Source organism: Sander vitreus, chromosome 13 (assembly GCF_031162955.1).
Source record: "Sander vitreus isolate 19-12246 chromosome 13, sanVit1, whole genome shotgun sequence".
NCBI lineage: Eukaryota > Metazoa > Chordata > Actinopteri > Perciformes > Percidae > Sander > Sander vitreus.
In genome coordinates, this window is record NC_135867.1 from 25,514,103 (window position 1) to 25,531,120 (window position 17,018).

General features: G+C 40.9%; 1 protein-coding gene across 1 annotated transcript; it reads right to left on the reverse strand.

Moving 5' to 3' along the window:
* Nucleotides 1-10,542: 10,542 nt before the first annotated feature.
* Nucleotides 10,543-13,745, reverse strand: LOC144527917 (collagenase 3-like). Its single transcript, XM_078266266.1, has 10 exons — nucleotides 13,632-13,745; nucleotides 13,195-13,442; nucleotides 12,956-13,104; nucleotides 12,609-12,737; nucleotides 12,335-12,496; nucleotides 11,939-12,068; nucleotides 11,693-11,826; nucleotides 11,417-11,576; nucleotides 11,196-11,299; nucleotides 10,543-11,098 (listed from the first exon to the last, which is right to left on the reverse strand). Exons 1-10 carry the CDS (start codon nucleotides 13,728-13,730, stop codon nucleotides 10,989-10,991), a joined length of 1,425 nt encoding a protein of 474 aa, XP_078122392.1. The 5' UTR covers nucleotides 13,731-13,745; the 3' UTR covers nucleotides 10,543-10,988.
* Between the last annotated feature and the right edge of the window lie 3,273 nt (nucleotides 13,746-17,018).

Here is a 17,018-nt window from a genome sequence, read left to right on the forward strand (position 1 = left end):
ATTTTATCAAATCATCAAAACAAATATTTTAGGTACAAACTGCATAAATAAAATAATGTGATATGGAAGTGACACTCATAAATTTAATATAGTCTCTGGGCAGTTTAACAGGAGGAGCTGGCCAAGGTACCACGTTTGCTGATTTCATTGTCTGTTGGTAAAGCTTATATTTTGAGTGATATTCTAGGTCTTTAATCACAAACGTCTTCTTTAACCCTCGGGCTAGTGTTGCTGCTGACAAGACAGTGACATGCTTTGTGAGAAAACACAGACAAGCTGCATCATGTCATGAACAAGTCCTTTTGACAAGTGATAGAGTATTTGTAGATGCCACAGATCATCATGCTGTCTGATATTACTCAGCAACCACTTCCCAACAGCTAAACAGCTGCAGCAATAAGGTTAACAGCTGTGAGTCAGTATTTATAACTTCAGAAAGATCATAGATTTTATAATTACATTACTTCTCCATTTTAAAAGTGGAATATTGAATTGTCAATGTGTGATATGATTATCTATTACAGGGATTATCATGAAGTTCCTATTACAACACTGTATTACATGCTGACTTTCACTTTTTACCACCCCCGGCATTATTCATCAGTGAACAGGATATTATTAGACATAATGCGATTACTGGCGGATTATGTCACTCACACAAAGGATTCTCTGGCCACTTGGCGGCATTACATATATCTGAGATAAATTACCATATTTGGTTCCAAAGAGCATAAATCACAAACCTACACTGGAATTGTATTTCAAAGTACGGAACACAATTTATTGTAATTATTTCTGAATATATATTGACCCAGTTCTTGCATTACATTCACAAACTCACATAAGATTAAGTCAGCCTTCAGGAAATGTGTGATGTACCGGAAAAAGTTAGGTGTTAAACTGTGTATTAAAAATCCATGTCATGCTATCAGTTATAACAGGAACAACAAATCCACTGGTTTTGTCTCAGGTAAGACAACTTTATTATCTGCATGAATCACCACTGCCGTTTCCTGAGGTATGTTTTCAGCTGTTGGTGGTATTGAAGGAAAAACTGTTGGAACTCACCAAACCCCTCAGAGATTCTTCCTCCCACTTATTAAAAGTAAAATCCAATTTTTAAAACAGCCCCATTCAATATTTTATGGATGTCTGTCTGTTTCTTGGTCAGTGGGTCCACCACTTTGGTCCAGACTGAAATATCTCTACAACTATTTGATTGGTTTGCTTGATTTGGTATGTCTACAAATATACAGTCAGGTCCATAAATATTGGGACATCGACACAATTCTAATCTTTTTGGCTCTATACACCACCACAATGGAGTTGAAATGAAACGAACAAGATGTGCTTTAACTGCAGACTTTCAGCTTTAATTTGAGGGTATTTACATCCAAATCAGGTGAACGGTGTAGGAATTACAACAGTTTGTATATGTGCCTCCCACTTTTTAAGGGACCAAAAGTAATGGGACAATTGGCTGCTCAGCTGTTCCATGGCCAGGTGTGTGTTATTCCCTCATTATCCCATTTACAAGGAGCAGATAAAAGGTCCAGAGTTCATTTCAAGTGTGCTATTTGCATTTGGAATCTGTTGCTGTCAACTCTCAATATGAGATCCAAAGAGCTGTCACTATCAGTGAAGCAAGCCATCATTAGGCTGAAAAATCTAAACAAACCCATCAGAGAGATAGCAAAAACATTAGGTGTGGCCAAATCAACTGTTTGGAACATTCTTAAAAAGAAAGAACGCGCCGGTGAGCTCAGCAACACCAAAAGACCCGGAAGACCACGGAAAACAACTGTGGTGGATGACCGAAGAATACTTTCCCTGGTGAAGGAAAACACCCTTCACAACAGTTGGCCAGATCAAGAACACTCTCCAGGAGGTAGGTGTATGTGTGTCAAAGTCAACAATCAAGAGAAGACTTCACCAGAGTGAATACAGAGGGTTCACTACAAGATGTAAACCATTGGTGAGCCTCAAAAACAGGAAGACAGATTATAGTTTGCCAAACAACATCTAAAAAAGCCTTCACATTTCTGGAACAACATCCTATGGACAGATGAGACAAAGATCAACTTGTACCAGAGTGATGGGAAGAGAAGAGTATGGAGAAGGAAAGGAACTGCTCATGATCCAAAGCATACCACCTCATCAGTGAAGTATGGTGGTGGTAGTGTCATGGCGTGGGCATGTATGGTTGCCAATGGAACTGGTTCTCTTGTATTTATTGATGATGTGACTGCTGACAAAAGCAGCAGGATGAATTCTGAAGTGTTTCGGGCAATATTATCTGCTCATATTCAGCCAAATGCTTCAGAACTCATTGGACGGCGCTTCACAGTGCAGATGGACAATGACTCGAAGCATACTGCAAAAGCAACCAAAGAGTTTTTTTAAGGGAAAGAAGTGGAATGTTATGCAATGGCCAAGTCAATCATCTGACCTGAATCCGATTGAGCATGCATTTCACTTGCTGAAGACAAAACTGAAGGGAAAATGCCCCAAGAACAAGCAGGAACTGAAGACCGTTGCAGTAGAGGCCTGGCAGAGCATCACCAGGGATGAAACCCAGCGTCTGGTGATGTCTATGCGTTCCAGACTTCAGGCTGTAATTGAATGCAAAGGATTTGCAACCAAGTATTAAAAAGTGAAAGTTTGATTTATGATTGTTAATCTGTCCCATTACTTTTGGTCCCTTAAAAAGTGGGAGGCACATATACAAACTGTTGTAATTCCTACACCGTTCACCTGATTTGGATGTAAATACCCTCAAATTAAAGCTGAAAGTCTGCAGTTAAAGCACATCTTGTTCGTTTCATTTCAACTCCATTGTGGTGGTGTATAGAGCCAAAAAGATTAGAATTGTGTCGTTGTCCCAATATTTATGGACCTGACTGTACATGTCCCCTCAGGATGCATTGAAATTACTTTGCGGATTCTTTCTAGTGGAATGTCTGCAACTACTGGATGGATTGCCATAAAATGTTGTATAGATATAGACTAAATAAAGGACGGAGATTCCAGGTCTGCATAATATTTAATATCCAGCAGGTGACTCCATTGGTTGAAAAACCTAGCTGGCTTGTGTAGAAGTCTATAGGAAAATTGTCTGTATCCACGAAGTTCCACTTCCAGAATTGCTCTCGTTCTGCCGGAAATACCGCCGGATGTCTCTTTGAGGCATTTTGCAGCGGCACCGTGGCTCCGCTTGGCGCTTAGCACCGCCCAAGACGACTGCCATTGGTTTAAAGAAATACCAATAAACCAGAGTACGTTTTATCCCATCCCAGAATGTTGTGTGGACTAGCCAGACCCTCCTCCGGAGCTGTGGAGGAAGGTCTGGCAATGCGAGTGTGGCCAGGGCGGTGGCTCTACAGGAGTAACCACTATCTAACTATCCGACAACGCCACCTGGGGACTTTCAACCCAAGATATGCTTTACTTTTACTTTAACTAACACCCTGTTATACAAAGGCTACACAGGTTTGTCGACTGAAGCAAGACAGAGAAGTGGTTCCAAAAAGAAATATTTATTGAAAATTAAATAATTGAAGACTGGAACTGCCTGAAAAGAGGGTGGTTAGAAATGTAGTTGAATCAAATTAGGATAATCAAATGTAGGTAGAAGATATAGAAATAAATTCTTTTTTTAAACAAATACCCTCCCAGATACTTAATTACCAAATGAAAAGGGGAAGTGGACAGCTGTGGATAGGCAATCTAACTCAGGGTGTGTTCCAGGGGTGCATCAACTTACCCACCACATGTGCTCACTACAATTGATAAGTCACTGCAAACCAGTTCACTGCAAATCCTGTCACCGGAAATCATGTCCCAGTGTCATTATCACTGGGAAACTGTGCAGGGACCCACACTAGCGTGCCTAGCATCCACCACAAGCTGGCTACTAGCTCCACTGAAAAGGAAAGCAAAGATATACAAACAACAGTTGGTCATATCTAAAATACAAGCAGACCAAACAGGGAGAGTGCCACCTGGTGGCACTTTAACAAAGTCGTAGTAAATGAATTAAAATACTAAGAAACTAAACCCAAGGCAAAACAGCAGCAGACAACCTACAAGTCAGAAAACATTTCCATGTTAAAAACAGGTTTAATAACACTTATTTTCAGTAGTCATAACTTGCTGCTGGTTACTCCTACCTTACACCATAAGCTCAGTAGACCAAGAACCACATCACACCACTCCAGGAAGGGGAACTTTAAATTCCTGTCAGACCATAGACAGTATATAAGAATGGACCAACAGATCCCGTTGCTCTGGACGGAGACCAGTGAAGGCCTTTAGAAGCACTTTTCCGGTGATGGCTGAGCGTTACTGCGCAGCCTCCAACTGAGCTTGAAGACGTAAATGTGCCGTGAGCAACCTGTCTGAAAGTTGGAAGTCTTCTGGTAGCTGTGCCAAGAGAAATCTCAATCATTCCCAATCTTGCAGAGACGGAGAGCGTAGGTATATGTAAGGAGATAACATGGACACAGGCTAATTATTGCTAACTAAAATGCTAGTTAACATTAGTAATTAAACTTAAACAGCTAATGTGAGACGAAACTGCCTGCGCACTTCTCCTGTACTATACGGTAATTCCTCTACTGTGCGACAGTAAGTCGTGTGGTTATGACACAATCGTTAGCCTATTTTTACAAAAACGTCTGCCACGGAGCCAACGTGAGGTACAAGGTAATGGAGCCTTTTATACATTGTCGTGTTTCTTTAGAAATAAACAACGGACAAATAGAGTCTTTACACGCTTCAGATGTCAAGTTATTCGCTGTCAAAGTGACGTCAAAATGAATGGCAGTCAATGGAATGCTAACGGGAGGTGATGGCTTGTTAGCATCAAAATGGCGCCATAGGAGGTTCGCGGTCCGAGGAGAAGCATACCCCCTTGTGTCAGACAGGCAAAGTACATCAAAACGTGTAAGTCTTAAAAGCATAACACATGGTTTCAATCTACTCACCCACCTAAATGATCACAGAAAGGGTCCAATGTGGCAACTGACAGGCTAAGATTAATCCTGGAGTCTGATGTGTTAAATCAGCTGCTGCTCTGATCCGAAATAAACGTGTTTAACAGTTATTCTGTTGTCTTCTGAATGTGTTCTGCTTTATTTTTATTAACATGCATTATTTGTCACTATTGCGGTCACAAGTTTGATTTAAATCCTACTATTGCAGTTGTTTGGATGGTAAGAAATGGTTGCACATGCACCGGAGATAAAGTGGGACAATGCGGAGGAAAGGGGCTTTTCCTCCGCTGCTCTCCCCGTGAATATGCCCCGTGCAACATGGAGAGGTGGGGGGAGGCAGGGGGTCCTCCCACACCGTGCAGCAGACTTTAAAGGAGCCTTTTAGCGTCAATAACGACGACAATGGCACCTGACCAAAATACATGAATAATAGGCTATATTGTTTTACAGATATGCTTACAGTGTGTATTGAAGTCACTTACTTCTTTTTCTAGTTTTTGTCCAGTCATGTTTGTTCTGTATGAACATTAACTGTAGAAATATATTTAGAATTATAGCTTATGTAGATTTGTGGATATGGTTGTAAAACATATTCTCTCATTATGAATAAGGGTTTAAAGTAAGCCTAGTCCTTAGGGTAAATTGCCCGAGGAACATGAATTCCCTCTGCTCACTTTTAAGGCAAAGTAGGCTAAATAATAAAACATTTTATTTATATAGTGCTTTACAGGCTACTCAAAGACACTTTACAGTAAAACCAGCACATTTAGCAGATAAAAACAGATACAGCAATAAAACCAACACAAAACAAGCATATTAAAAGCAATTAAAACTTTGTAAAAATGTGGAGTGACTAGTAGGCCCTAAGTAGATCTTTTTAAATCCTTACGCATTGTTTTGTCTGTTGGACCTTTTCTCTAAGTCTGATATCAACAGCCGTATTTCCCTTTTTGCATATTATATGTTTCACCTCCTCGTAATTTTCCATTAACAGCTGCTGCTCAGTGGGTTAAACATATGCCGCACGGGTCTTCTCCATTTCTGCATCAGTAAATCTGTGATCGATACCGTGGTCTATTTAAGAAAGCCGTGAACGTGCACTTATCCCAGCTATCTACACCTGGCTTGACATAGCTTCACCTTCTCATCCTGGCTCGGCAAACGTGCAACCGATTAAGCCGCGATGAGCGGACCACACTAAGTCAAGCTGCGCTTTTTCAGTTATCCTGGATTTCTTCATTCTACTTTTGTGCAACAGGCCCCTGAAGTTCTGCACACAACCCAGTCCCCCCTACACGAGACTAATAGGAAAATGACCCTACTTCTCACTTGATTTAATACAAACACTAACATACCAAAACATTTTTACAATGAGTGTATAGTCTCAACTTGTTTGTGGGTGTTGTCCGTGTTTTCACTTTATCAAAGTTAATTGGAACATTTTGGTCGCCTAAAAATGTCTTATTCAGTGTTAGCTGGGAACTTAAGGGAAAGTCTGCCAATTTTCTGTTAACTGCCGTACATGCACATGAATGGCGCCAGTACCTGGTGCTCTGTTTACCCACCAGTAAAAACTCCACCAGATGACTCTCGTCAGAAGGGTTCAAAATCAGCAACTTTCCCTCTCTACCGTTTAGCTTAGTGCAGCGCCAATGCAACTATAAACAACACTAGCATGGCAGCGTTATCCTTCCAAGCTCCACCCTTTGTCCAAAAATCTTCACGTCCAGATTCAAGAAACAAGATGGCGGCGGCCGAATGCCAAACTCGAGGCTTCAAAACAGCAGTCCACCAACCAATGGGTGACATTACAGCTGCAACGTCCATTATTTTTACAGTCTATGACACAGTAGATATCAAAATCCACAGAAGATGACTGACTTTCGGTCAAAGAGGTTAAGAGGCAACACTCCATTGGGTCGCCGAGCTGATTCGCTGCTATTTTGGACTGAACAAAGGGCTCGTATTAATAAATTATAAATTATGCCAATCCTACTTACGAGAGGGGATTAATCTCTATCAAACAACTAGTAACCTACAGCCATGGCAGTCATTTAATCTAAACGTTTTGTCTCCTTTTCTTAAACCTGCTTGTAGACATACTGACATTGTGCTACTATGTTTTGCAATTAATGCAACTACCTTGTTAATTCATTCCTGCTTTTTCCACAGCCAGGATTAGATTGTAAAACATCACTGAAAAAACATGTGAATAAGGTTTTAGGAAGACAAAATGTTTATCATATACGCAGACAAGAGGTAAGTTTCTTATATGTGAAAACCTACTTTGCAATAAACTTTATTCTGATTCATTTTCATTTCAGAGAAAAAAAAAAAGTCAAAAGAAGCTATAAACAGATCACAATAGATTCATGAATGTAGCGTATACAATAAAATGATTACAAATACCTGTAGCTTGTATTTTATACCTGTCTTATTCTATTTTAGCTTGTTTTTAATTTTCTATTCTCTGGGCTCATTGATTATTGAATTGTAGTTATTTAAATGTCCTTTTATAATGTGTTTCTTTTGCTCGATATTTTTTATGCTTTATGTAAATGTTTAGGGTAGTAAGTCTTTTCAGGAACAAACTAATAACGGACAAACCAAAATTATTGATACATTTCTTAGTCATCTTTGTTCAAAAGGCTATTTACCAGCATTAAATACGTTGATATATATATATATATATATATATATATATATATATATATATATATATATATTTCCAAGCACATTTTATCTATTCCAGGTTATTGACATTTTTTAAATATGTACTGGGTAAACATATAGTTAGTACTTATTTACAAAAAAAATCCTGCCTTATCAGAACACAGAGGAGCAACACTCAGATGGCAAAGATTTTTCAAACGTATGATGTACACCTGCAAGAAATCTGGTGAAATACAGAAAAGTCTGCATTTTCCTATTCACACAAATACATGAAGCAACCACTAATGGATGACCCTTCTGCATATATTCCTAAATAACTTTCCTCATTTACCACTTGACAGCCACTAAAAAGAAACTGATGATTTAAAAAATACAGTTATAACTTTGTGCCACTTGAGGCCGCCAAGTGTAAAGTCATCTAGAATATTTGATATCATGCCAATGTCATGAAATGCTGCCAGAGAAGAGTTATTAGAACAAGATGTTTCACAGCAGTAGAAGTTAGCCCACTGGAAAATTGCCGAATACACGTCGACTACAGTTTTTTCTGTAACATTTTACTATGAATGCGGTCCATTTACTACTTACATTAAAGTAAGAACTCTGGAAGAAAACTAATTAGTTCAATTAAAAACAAATGAGACAAGAGTGCTGACTGAGTTTTCATGGCTAATTTTTAGAAATGTATTTCTTTTGTTTTGGCTGAGACATGCGTTGACTTTCCTCCCGCAGGACATGGTGTATTCTGATTGGCAACATCAGCTTCACTATGTAGGTGAATGTCCATCATCATACTGGCGAATAACTTCCTCCCTATGCCATCGGATTGGATTACAGATGATTGGATACACAGAATGTTTTTACTAAAGCTACTTCCAGGGCTGTGATCAGACCAACCTGTGCCAGGCTGGGCACTTTAAGACCCTTTTCTCCCAGACTAAGATCAGTATATTTCTTGTCTCTCAGAAATGTGTAACGTGCATCCTCAGGGTAAGCTGAAGTCAAGATGTTACACTGATAGACTGGATCAAGAGTACATTTCCAGGATAATTGCCTGACATTGGTTCTCTGTGTGATACCATTCTCACACTCCGTTTGCTTCGGGAAATAAGAACAAACTTGAAAATGGCAAGTTTTAAGGACAATTTGGATGTTGCAACAAGTCAGGCCTGCTTGGTTCTTTTGGTGAATGATTGTAAAGATTTACAAAGAATATGTTAACGGCATTTCCTCTAACTAACTAACTGGGACGTTTTGGGACCGATTGGTGGGGATGGCTATGAATAAAATGCACACGGAGATACACTGGTAAGAGAAAATGAGGTTTAACCATGTATCCAGTTAATTTAAATAGCTTACGTTACTGTATTGTGTCAACAGTTAACTTCATTTAATATTATATGTGGCGTTTTCTTTTGCGGGGTGCAAATGTTCCACCAAAACAAGTTCCTTCCCGAGACTATTTAGCAGAGCCACCATCGCTGCGTCCAGAGCTTAGCGCCGCCCAAGACGATTGTGATTGGTTAAAAGAAATGTAAACAACCTAAAGCGTTTTTTTCTCTCCTATCCCAGAATGTACATGTGATACAGCCAGACCTTACAGCACTGTGGAGATAGTTCTGGTAATGCGAGACAATTCCAAACACAACAGGGACCATCCATGCTAAAGTTCCTTCCAGCTTTACTTCCTATGTACCCCGCCAAGAACACAAGCAAGTTGCCGTCATGGTTGACTTGATATCAGACTGAGCAGGTCCAGGTCACACTGTCGAAGGACACATGGGGTCTCAGGGGGTTGTGCAGCACAGCATCACTGTCCTGGATGAAAAAAAGTATACATTTTGTTCAACTTATTGATACATTTGGTCCTTTTTTGAATCAGGTGTGCTGGCTCTGTCACCTTAAATTCAGGATAGTTGGTCTCCTCTATACTTGGAGGGGTGAAGAAGCAGTCCATTGGCTCGTCTTGATGGGTAATGGAAAACATGCATTTTTATTATGAGATAATTTATTGTAATACACATATAGTTATTTTCTGAGGCTCCGGGCCCTGCAAGCCCTGTATCTTTTTAGTTTTTAAAATTACTTCAACTTTGTGTCATTTCTCCTCAGTCTCTCTGATGCTGTTTACTTCAAATTCCTACCCTGCCTACTGTACATTATTAAATAGTAACATCAATTGTTGGCTCTCTTTAGGTGGCAGTAATAAAAAGGAGTCATCCTCAACATTTGTTGTGTTCTGGTTTCAGAATGCTGAAGACAGTTAGATACAAAACAGGATGTAGGCTCTACAGGATGATTCTTTTTCTTGGCAACTATCATGTTTTTTCCCAGATGATGTACAAATTTTTAAGCATTATATCATCTGAAACGGCTTGAAAAATAGTACACATAGATGCCGTAAATAGGACATTTCCACAGGACCCCCCCCCCCCCAGGTTTGGGCTGAGCCCCAAATGTCTACAATGTCTGGCTCTGCCCCTGCTCCAACCTCCTACTTTACCCCAATGGAAATATAAATATAAATAAGAGTGTATGAGGTATATGAAGATGTATTTACAGAGCAATTCTGGGGATTACGAGGAAGAGGGGCCATCCTCTTCCACAGCCCAACTTGGCTTTGTAAGATGTTCAGCATTGGCCCATGACTTTCCTATAGCTCCCTTTGAAACAACTGTACAACGTGTACTTAGAGAACAATTTTAAAAAGCCGCATAAGGTTGCAGATGAAATACTGCACAGAAAAGGTATATTACTGCATTTATTTTTCAGATTTCTACTGATAAATGACAGTGTTGTTGAGAAGTTGCAAAAGCAATATCATGGCAAACAGGATTGATCTGCATGCAAAATAAGAACAAAACATACTTAAAAATGTATTAAAAAACCTTTATTTTCCAATTCATGGTGGCAATTTCTTTTCACTTTGTCCTATTTGGTTTTTTGAGTACAAACATAAAATCATATGTTGTATTACAGTGACGTACAAATCTGTGTAGACGTGCAATTGTAACAATGTTAATATTTGAAAATAAGTAACATGCTCCAAAGTTCCACATATAAATTAAATTAAACACAAAAATAAATCAAAAACAACAGCAAAGAACAAAGAAAGAAATCCCTGACATCACAAAAATACCATTTTAAAAAACATATAAGGTGCTGTTCTCAGGAAGGGCATATGTCCAGTATGAACCCATATGTGTGTAAAAATACAATTCTATATTATAAGATATATTATTGCATAGGCATGGACATTTTAACTGTTTCCTTAATTCTCATTCAGAGTGGTCACATAAGCAGCTTGGCCAGTAAACTGCTCTAGAAGTTAGTGCAGCGCAGGAAGTAGTTGTTCCTCAGCACACGGAACAACCTCCCGGTCCTCAGGCTGTACTCAAACATGTACTGTCCGCTATAGATGTAAGTAAAACCTGCAGAACAGAGACTCAATGTTAGTTCAATTGCAAAATAATCTAATTTTGGTTGTTTTGACTTGGAATTCTCAGGTCAGCTTTAAATGCTACTCACCTTTGTGATGGAGAGCTGCAGTCACCTTGCTGGTCAGGCCGGAGAATGTCTGATCCACTCGCTTGGGGAATCCCTGGTCCATGGTCTTCTTGGCCTCATCATAACTGAGGAAACACAGACAATAATTAGACTGATTCAAAATGTGTAAACCATCTTGTAAAACATCATCACACCTCACGTCACCTGAATTCATTTCACATCATTTGATCATTTGAATGCACCTGTAGTAAGAGTTGTCTACAAAGAACAGAGTCTTGGCAGATTCAACGTCATAGAGGGCCGCATCGATTTTCTTCAGTGTTTTGGGCAGACCAAAACTGGAAATTGGTTTAGGATAGCCTCTCACAAGATCATAGCCACTGAAAGCCCACACTCTCCGATCTGTATCGAGATCAGAAGAAAATACTTTTTAATATATGCATGTACATAAGATACATAAGGCAGTCTCGACAATGTTGTCAGATTAGGAACCACAGGTAGATAAGGAGAACACATACCTTTAAAGAGAAGGACTCTGTCTGACTGTTGGCTTTCATAAGCAGCGTCGATGTTGGTGGGGGCTTCGGGCCAGAAGTTTGTGATGAGAGTTTGCTGAGGTGTATTGCTCTGAGGGAAGCTCCGCCAGAAGATGCTGAGAACACATAAGAACATAAAGTAGTTTATAATTCATATTGTGGGCAGAGAAAACACTCTTAATGGACTTCAGCATTCAGCATTTTTTTTCTACTGTATGTCTGCATTACTTGTCCTTGAAGAAGAGCATCTCTCCTCGCAGGGTGGCGACAGCATCCAGGACCAGGGTTGAATCACAGGCATCAGGGGTGGTGGGGGGCTGAGGTTCATCTATATCTCCATCCGTATCAGGGTTTGGACCTGGAGGTTAAATAAAATCAGAATCTCATTACAACAATGACATAAAACTGTCTCCTCACTGTGCCCTGTACCCGGCTTACAGTAACCTTTATGCGGATAAGCTTAACTGACCGCTAAACTTAATCGTCACGTGACCAGCCAGCGGTCGTAATTTCGTAGGATATCAAACAAATTGGTGTGCATACATTTTCGTAGGATATGATACAAACCGGTTAACGGGAATGCGTGGCAAACAGGCATTGATGATCCAGCCAGTTAGTACTAACCATAGAGAGACTGGATGCCGTTGACATCATCCCGGGGCAGAACGAAGGTGTCTGCTTTATTGTATGAGTACACAGGGTACATGAGAGCACCAGGATCATCAGAGTGAGACAAGCCCAGGGAGTGGCCAAACTCATGGGCAGCCACCATGAAGAGGACGTAGCCTACAGCAGGAAACACAGAAGTACAGGTTAGTTACGGCTCCTCTCCATTATTATAGCATGTCGAAACATACACTGACAGTAGCAGTTAGTGAGTAAAAGAGAACAAACTGACCAGTATTTGAGCTGAAAGTGAAGGACTCATCATCATCAAAATGAGCGTCTCCTCCAATGCCAAGGCCTGGGGCGAAGGCATGGGCAAGAGTGCCATCAGGGCCATCAAAGGGGTAAAAATCACCATGTTCTGTTGACAAGAAATCATACTCATGTCAGGTTTTCCAAACCAAATAGAGCTGCCAGCCAACAATTACTGTAAAAAAAAATTATTATTATTGTGATACAAGACACAGCAAACACATGTAGTTACAGCAAAGACGCTTTATGGGACGTCACAACCAATAACCTGATCACAGAGAGAGTATATAACTGGGAAAGACACAGGAAAAGTTATTGTGCACTCACCTTGGCGGCCAAAGGAGATCATGATGTCAGCGGTGCCACTGTGGATTCTTGTGAATCTCAGAGGAGTGACTTTGGCCCAAACCTGCAGAGCTTTCTCTATGGAGTCATCTACTTCTGGCGCAGACATGTCAGGTGTGTAGTTCTCTATCCTGTAGGACAGAAAAATATACTTAAATAATTAACAACATGCACTGCCTACATTAAGTTTCTCTCACACATTTTCTCTTCAGATCAGTCACCTGTAGGTAAGGCTGTTTTTCTGCCACTTGAGGTCACTTCCAAACGTGGAGAATCTGGCAATGTTGGTGTCTGGGACGCCACAGCGGGGCTTCTTCATCATCGTCATGGTGTCAGCATCCAGCGTCCCGGTGATGTGGAGGCCAAAGAACTTCTGCATCTCACTCAGCTTCCTGCTTATCGCGCTGATCCCCTGTCTGCCAGTTGGACCTTTCTCCTCTGTTAGGTTGAAGAATCTTTTCAGGTAGCTCTGTAAAAAAGAACAGGAGTTTTATACTTAAACATGCATCAGCTGCAGGATCTATCTCTGTTTGTTAATATGCAGAACTATTTACAGCAGCTTCACATATTTTTTTTCCTGTACAGCATAACATTAAGATTTCAGGCTAAATTCAAGTTTCCACATGCTTGAAGAACAAGGCAAAGGAAGAATACATACCTCTGCAAAATCCTCATCTTGCCCAGTAACATGCGATATTGGCACGCAGTAAACTGCGACAGCCAGGCTCACTAGAATGCACAGATTGAAAGTCTTCATGTTTCGTTGAATACAACTTGTGTTTCTGTGCTGCAGGCAGCTGTTATATAGGCTGAGGACAGGGCGTGTTACGTCCTTGAATCAGTGACTCAATATTCCTTTTATGGATACGAGAGGAAGTTGTGCTTCGATTGCTCACCCAACAAAAGAGTTTCCCAAAACAAGACACTAATTATGATGACATAACACATGTTGGTATGTGTAACAGACTATGCCTGGTGAATTTTTTATCAAATAAAGATTACATTACAACAATCTCATGAATCTGCCATAGGGTTAGGGGTTGTACTACTACTTGTATATCTTCTTCAGATCCACTTATTGTGCATGAGTTCTCAGTTTTCCAGCAGTCGTATTGCTCATGGCTTCAAAAGATGAGGGGTATCTGGAAAAAAAATCTAATGAAAAGGCCAATTTAACATTTTGAATTTGTATTTGGATCCAGATTTGCCTGAAATAGTTAATTTAAGATTTGGTCAGAAAGATGCTTTATCTTAAAATGTTAAGAAATCTTTTTTAAAAATGCCCAAATTCCATTTGCTGAGGGAGCTTGTGTAATATGTTTATAAGCTCCAGGACAGCTATCAAATGGAGCTGATGATGACATTGTTTTATCAACCTAGAAAAAATGTCTGAATCTGCAAACTGATCATCAAGATGTGCAAAAAAAAAACAAATCATATATTCCCGGTGTCATCTCCCAACCTTCCATCAAATGTAAAGTAGCCTAGTTATTAAAATAACAAAGAAATAATCAGGACCAAAGATATAACCCTCTTGGCAGTGGTAACAGCTGACAATGAACACTTTATTTCTATTACATTTTAGATACTTAAATATTGGAATAAACTGTCAAATGAATGATGATTAGGGTGTCAACATCTTGATCTGTGTTTTACTTCATCCCAAAGACATATATGCATTCTGAGCCACGCAGTCTTTTTAAAGTATCTCCTCTGAGAGGTTTGACAGAAACGCTTGCCATTTTGTATGTGTTTGACAATTTTTTTTCATATTTTGTTCAGGTGTTCTCTCATCAATACGCTATACCTCTGACTTACAAAGTCTCTTCCCCAGCCCACATGCTGTTGCTTCTGGTAAGACAGTGACGTGCTTTGACATGTCATTGTGAGCAAAAGCCCTGTTACCCTAAAGAACATTTTACATTAAAAGTTCTGACATGTGTACCTTTACACCTACCTTTAGTACCTTTAGATGCCTGCTGCAGAGTCATGTATTATGCTGTGCCATAATAATTATTTATTCATTAATATGGGCCTTATCATATTTTCTACTATAACTCCCCAAGTCAGCTTATTTTATAACATATTTATGGGTGTTTTGGTTGGTGGTTATTTTCAATCCAGATGTGTAGTAATCTATAACCACTTTGTACATCAGTGATGTGGAAAGCTGCATTGTGGTCACTGTTACCCAATAGCGAAAAAGGAGGAGTAGTAGTGTCTCTTGCAAATTGTCTCAGGTACATTGATCAACACCAGTATATGAAGACACTCAGAGAGAATGAATATGTTGCAATAAAAAAGCCAACAATTCATGTTTTATAGATATACAATAGGACATTGTCACAGTGCTGGTAGAATCACAGAGATACGTTTTATATGTTGTTAAGTGTCTTGAAATGGATGTATCATCTAAAATGTAAATACAACACAAAAAATGTACTTTGATACAAGGTACAAATGCCATTATTACAACATTGTATTACACACTGAGGTACTGTAACACTTTATCCACTGTCCTGGATTCATCAGTTACCCAATTTGTAAACTCCTGAATCTAGGAGTTTCGTAACACTTTCGTAACACTTTGTATACACACACATCAAATACACAGCACCATTGGCTTCAGGCTACATGGTGGGCTTTCCTTCAATTATCTCCTCCCTGTCAGTATTTCATTGTCGTCATTCTTCTTGCATTCCTGCAGGTCTTTAGCAGGGCTGGTAGACAAGACATGTTTGGAGTTGGAGTCAAATTTGTAGTGGCTGTTTCCCTTAAAGAAGTGGACAACTCCTGTTGGGAATGAAGATTCATTATTGTGATACATGACATGTACTCTGGGGACCATCACCTTATCGTGGTGGAGAGGTTTGTGTGTCCCTATGAACTTGAGGGCTGTGTTGTCTGGAGCTTTGTGCTCCTGGTAGGGTCTCCCAAGGCAAAGTGGTCTCAGGTGAGGGGCCAGACAAAGAATGGTTCAAAAACCCTATGAGTGACCGAGGTAGAGATGGAGTGACCCTGCCCGGAGGAAGCCCGGGGCCCCCGTCTGGAGCCAGGCCCAGATGGAGGGCTCGTCAGCGAGCGTCTGGTGGCCGGGTTTGCTACGGAGCCCGGTCGGGCACAGCCTGAAAAAGCTACGTGGCACCTATCTCGCCATCCCATGGGCCCACCACCTGTGGGAGGAACCGCTGGGGGCGGGTGCGCTGCCATACCCACGAACACCATGGTAGACACCGGTGGTCAGGGAAGCCGTCCGACTGAAGAAGGAGTCTTTCCGGGATATGTTATCCCAGAGGACTCCGGAGGCAGTTGCAATGTACCGAAGGGCCCGAAGGGCTGCAGCCTCTACCGTGAAAGAGGCCTCCCCGGTAAAGTCTACTCCAAGGTGCTGGAAAGGAGGGTTCGGTCGATAGTCGAACCTCAGGTTGAAGTGGAACAATGCGGATTCCGTCCTGGTCGTGGAACGGACCAGATCTTTACTCTCGCAAGGATCCTGGAGGGAGCCTGGGAGTATGCCCAACCAGTCTACATGTGTTTTGTGGATCTGGAGAAGGCATATGACCGGGTGCCCCAGGAGATACTGTGGGAGGTGCTGCGGGAGTACAGGGTGAGGGGATTCCTTCTCAGGGCCATCCAATCTCTGTACGACCAAAGCGAGAGCTGTGTACGGGTTCTCAGCAGTAAGTCGGACTCGTTTCAGGTGAGAGTTGGCCTCCACCAGGGCTGCGCTTTGTCACCAATCCTGTTTGTAGTATTTATGGACAGGATATCGAGGCGTAGTCGGGGTGGAGAGGGGTTGCAGTTCGGTGGGCTGGGGATCTCATCGCTGCTTTTTGCAGATGATGTGGTCCCGATGGCATCATCGGCCTGTGACCTTCAGCACTCACTGGATCGGTTCGCAGCCGAGTGTGAAGCAGCTGGGATGAGGATCAGCACCTCTAAATCGGAGGCCATGGTTCTCAGCAGGAAACCGATGGAGTGCCTTCTCCAGGTAGGGAATGAGTTCATACCCCAAGTGAAGGAGTTCAACTACCTTGGGGTCTTG